At 52.4% G+C, this 3,758-nt stretch overlaps 3 protein-coding genes across 3 annotated transcripts in view; 1 reads left to right on the top strand and 2 right to left on the bottom strand.

The window, feature by feature from the left end:
- The window catches only part of UMAG_15004 (putative malate synthase), a gene marked incomplete at both ends in the record, with an annotated part of 1,795 nt that extends 1,173 nt beyond the window's left edge, over nucleotides 1-622 (bottom strand). Inside the window, 2 exons of the mRNA XM_011391564.1 lie at nucleotides 2-486; nucleotides 595-622. Of these exons, the coding sequence (XP_011389866.1) occupies nucleotides 2-486; nucleotides 595-622 (513 nt within the window). The remainder of the gene's footprint in view (nucleotide 1; nucleotides 487-594) is intronic.
- A 1,803-nt stretch (nucleotides 623-2,425) lies between these two features.
- Nucleotides 2,426-2,924, bottom strand: UMAG_10953 (putative thioredoxin II; the record flags this gene model as incomplete). Its single annotated transcript, XM_011391525.1, has 2 exons — nucleotides 2,426-2,446; nucleotides 2,628-2,924. The coding sequence occupies 2 exons, from the start codon at nucleotides 2,922-2,924 to the stop codon at nucleotides 2,426-2,428; spliced, it is 318 nt and encodes a 105-aa protein (XP_011389827.1).
- A 636-nt stretch (nucleotides 2,925-3,560) lies between these two features.
- UMAG_15098 (uncharacterized protein) overlaps nucleotides 3,561-3,758 on the top strand; it is a gene marked incomplete at both ends in the record, with an annotated part of 574 nt that continues 376 nt past the window's right edge. The window contains one exon of the mRNA XM_011391565.1: nucleotides 3,561-3,758. Coding sequence (XP_011389867.1) covers nucleotides 3,561-3,758 — 198 coding nt within the window.

The following is a 3,758-nucleotide window of genomic DNA, read 5'->3' on the forward strand; positions in this document are numbered from 1 at the left end:
CCTCGTGAGATGCCCAGCCACGCGGCGGACGAGCACACGGCGGTCTGCCAGGGGGCTTGAGCTTGTACTCCTTGCCATTGCTCTGCTTAAAGTCGATGGTGCGGTTGATGGCGGCACGCATGTTAACCTGTCCGTCCATGAGGTTGGCCCAGGTGGGCGAAGTAGAGTCCTCAAAGTCGGCCATGTAGGTGTACGCACCCGAGTTGAGGGCGTTAATCACCATCTTCTTGTCGACAGGACCTGTGATCTCGACACGTCGATCACGCAGGCCAGGTGCAGGGGGAGCACATTGCCAGGTGGCGTTGTTGCGGATGTGTGCGGTCTCGGGAAGGAAGTCGGGAAGGGCTCCACCATCGAATCTCGCCTGTCGCAGCTGACGAGCCTTGAGGAGCGACTGCCTAGTGCTCTCAAAGGATCGGTGGAGCACAGCGAGGAAGCGAAGAGCCTCGGGAGTGAGGATCGAGGCTTGCTCACCCTCGATCTTGCCTGTAAAGTGGAGCAAATCAAAGCAAATAGACGGCCGTTGCAATGAGACGTCAGCATACCGAGCCTGAGATAACGGAAAGGAAGCATCGTTTAGCAGCTGCTACTCACCAAGCACGCGGACGCCTTCGACGGACATGTTGATCAAGATGTGTTTGTGACTTGAGTTGTGGTGGACAAAGCTGCGGGTCTCTTGTAGAGTGCTGTATCGTTAGCAGTCAAGAGAAGAGAAGCGGTCGATTCAAAGGTAGAGATGGTGGTGATTCCGAAACATTTGCAACGAAGGACCAACTCAGGGCTATATACTAACTGGCCAAGAGAGGCGGGATCACACTCTCGATGATAGCGCTGTGTGAATGCTTCCTCCCTTGCAACAGCCTTGTGTGGCAGCCTGTCCAGAGCAAGGTGAGTGTGGAGAACAGCTAGTTAGCAGGTTTCCGGCTTCAGAGCTGTGGAATCGGTAGACGGTTTGAAAAAAGATAGCGGTACAGTGCCTGTTCTTCTGGGCTGTACGGCCAGATCGGCAACTTGCGGCGAGGGGCGAGCGCAAGAGCGTGAAATGTGGGAAAGCTCGCTGAAAGCGGTAGAGCCACCTGCTCGTACACTAAAAAAAAGCAAGTTTCAACCTCCACCACCTCAAAGACTGCTCTGCTGCCCAAAACATTTCGCGGGGTCAAATGGAAATAATGGCCCTCTGCGTCGTCACTTGTCCGCTCAAGCGCTGCATTGGCATGCACGCACAAAGTCAACTCGAATTCTTCGAGCCATATTGAGACGGGAAGTCGCCCGATTGAGCTGCAGCATATCGAGCAACACCACCGACAGCTCGTCCAACGCAGCTTTGTACACCCCTCTCACACTAGCCTCGATGCTAGCTGCCTTTCCGTTCAAGCCGGACTGCGCTTTCTGTCGACCCAGTCTGTGAGCTTATGAAATGACTGAAAGGGCAATGAATAGCATTGACGGCAGGGCAACAAATCACCTGTCGTCCGGAAGAAGATGCGGAGGAGGCCGAAAGGGCAATAGGTCTGCGCTGCAGGAGCGGGTCTTCTCTCGCTTGACCCGGTCCAGAATGCAGTGGACGACACCGTCTGAACCGAAGTATCCGCGCCAGGAAGCTTCGCAACCGAGACGGTGTCGACGTCAGAATTCGGGGGCAGGTCACATACTGTATCACATAAAACATAAAGGATCAAGTCAACGCAGGCTGTTGTGGCAGAGGGCCGCGTTGCTAAGCGGGTGAGCGACTTGTCCGCGTGAAAATGCAAACTCACTCTGTTAGGGTCGAAGCGGCCCAAATGGCATCTCCGGGAACGCCGGACAGCTTCTGCAACACGTCCGGTAATTCACGATTTATTCGACTCAAACCAGCTTCGTATTCTCGTACGACAATTATCAGCGCGTGCAACAATCTCACGATTGTAGAACAGTGGGGCCCGATTTGAGGCTTCGAGCTTCATCCCTTCGGGCTTGGGCTTGAACAGATAATTGCTTGCTCAACCCTCATGCCTTGACGACTATCGATTCAAGGCATCCTGACAGTAGCGTATCTGCGATGCCCACTTTGACACTACAGGCCAGATCAGTGGGTTGGTTTAATTGCGCAATTGGTCACAGTCGCAGATATACTCCACTTGATGCGTTTGGGAACACTTTCGTCTCACAATCACGAAAGGCTCACCACAACTTCTTTTACTGGTGTAGACCATATTTTCAGAACGTTCTCCAATTTGCGGCTTTGATGGCAATACTCTAGTGCGAAGCTGCTGAAAAAGGCATCGAGACCAGGAACACGACCTTGATCGCTACAACTCTGTCGCTCCTGTGATGCAATCGACAGACGTAATCAACCTCTCATCTTAACCGATCATGTTTCGATGCTGTATTTAAAGCAAATGGTTTAGAAGAGCACTGCAGCGCCATGAATGTCAGGGTAGTTGAATCAGAGTTCAGAAATAGCTTGCTAATAGAGAGGAAACAAAAGCCAAAACAGCGTGTCAGTGCATGGCTCAGAAGACGAAGGTAGTGGCCAAAGCGCGCTTAGCTTTTAAGACGCCATAACAAGGCAGGCCTCGGCGCCATTTGAAGCGTCGCCAAGCCCAGCTTCTTCCAAAAATTGTGCTGTGCAACCTCTGTGAACTTACCTGGAGAGCCTGGGGATTAGCGCCGACAACCTGCTTAACGACTTGACCGCCCTTGAAGAAGACAAAAGTCGGCATGGCCTTGATACCGACCTCGGCGGCGATCTTGTCCTGAGCGTCGACGTCAACCTTGTAGAAGCCAAGCTTTTCACCAGCAGGGGTGTCGGAGATCTTTTCGAAAATGGGACCGATGACCTTGCAGGGACCGCACCAGGTAGCCCAGAAGTCAATGACGACCGGCTTGTCGCCGTTGATGAGCGTCTGGAATTCTTCGTAGGACTCGATAGTCTTGACGACCATTTTGAAGTATGTGTGGGGATGTTGTGATGGTAGATATGCAGCAAACTAACTTGAAACCTTGGGCGTTCAGGGTTTTTATACGGGAACGAATCGAATCCTTCCTGTCGTGAATGTTTCTGGCACATGCGGTGGCGGCATCTGTGCGCAACTCCTCTGACCTCCATCGCATTCCAAAAGGCCCACGTTTTCTAATCGGCGACTCCCCAAAGCACGTCAGAGTGTGCTTAGTGAACTCAGCCTGATCGGATTTTAGCTCGTCCTGCCAGAGATACGAAAATCACGAATCGCAGCCAAATTTATCGTGTTCTCACCTACGTCTCGTCTCTCACAGTCACTCGTAACTCAGTGACTTACGACTCACGACTGTGAGTCACGTGAGTCTTTCTTCTTTACCATTGTTAGACCTCGGACAAATTGTGTCAAAAAATTTAGAGGCGTCTCACTGCGGTGTGCACAGCCATCCAAACTCACAGACTCACGACATGGAGTCTATCACCACGCACCAAGTATCATCGGACATATTTCTACCCTGTCTTTGTCATTCAGTTATCCTTCAATCCGGGTCGGCGGTACAGCAAAGCATATAGAAGCGTCGCGGGCTTCGACACCTTTGCGCCCTGCGCAAGCTATCCTACGATGGAGATTGGCACGCACTGCGCCCTCTCTGACTGCGGCCGACTCTCGTTCCTTCCGATATCCTGTCCGCTTTGCACCACCACATTCTGCGAGTCACACTTTCTCCCCGGGCAGCATAGCTGCTCGAACGCTTCTTCGACTATAAAAAATCTGAGCGATCATGATCTGCTCCGACAACTCGCATCCGCAGACTCCTCC

Source organism: Mycosarcoma maydis, chromosome 8 (assembly GCF_000328475.2).
Source record: "Mycosarcoma maydis chromosome 8, whole genome shotgun sequence".
In the NCBI taxonomy this organism is placed as follows: domain Eukaryota; kingdom Fungi; phylum Basidiomycota; class Ustilaginomycetes; order Ustilaginales; genus Mycosarcoma; species Mycosarcoma maydis.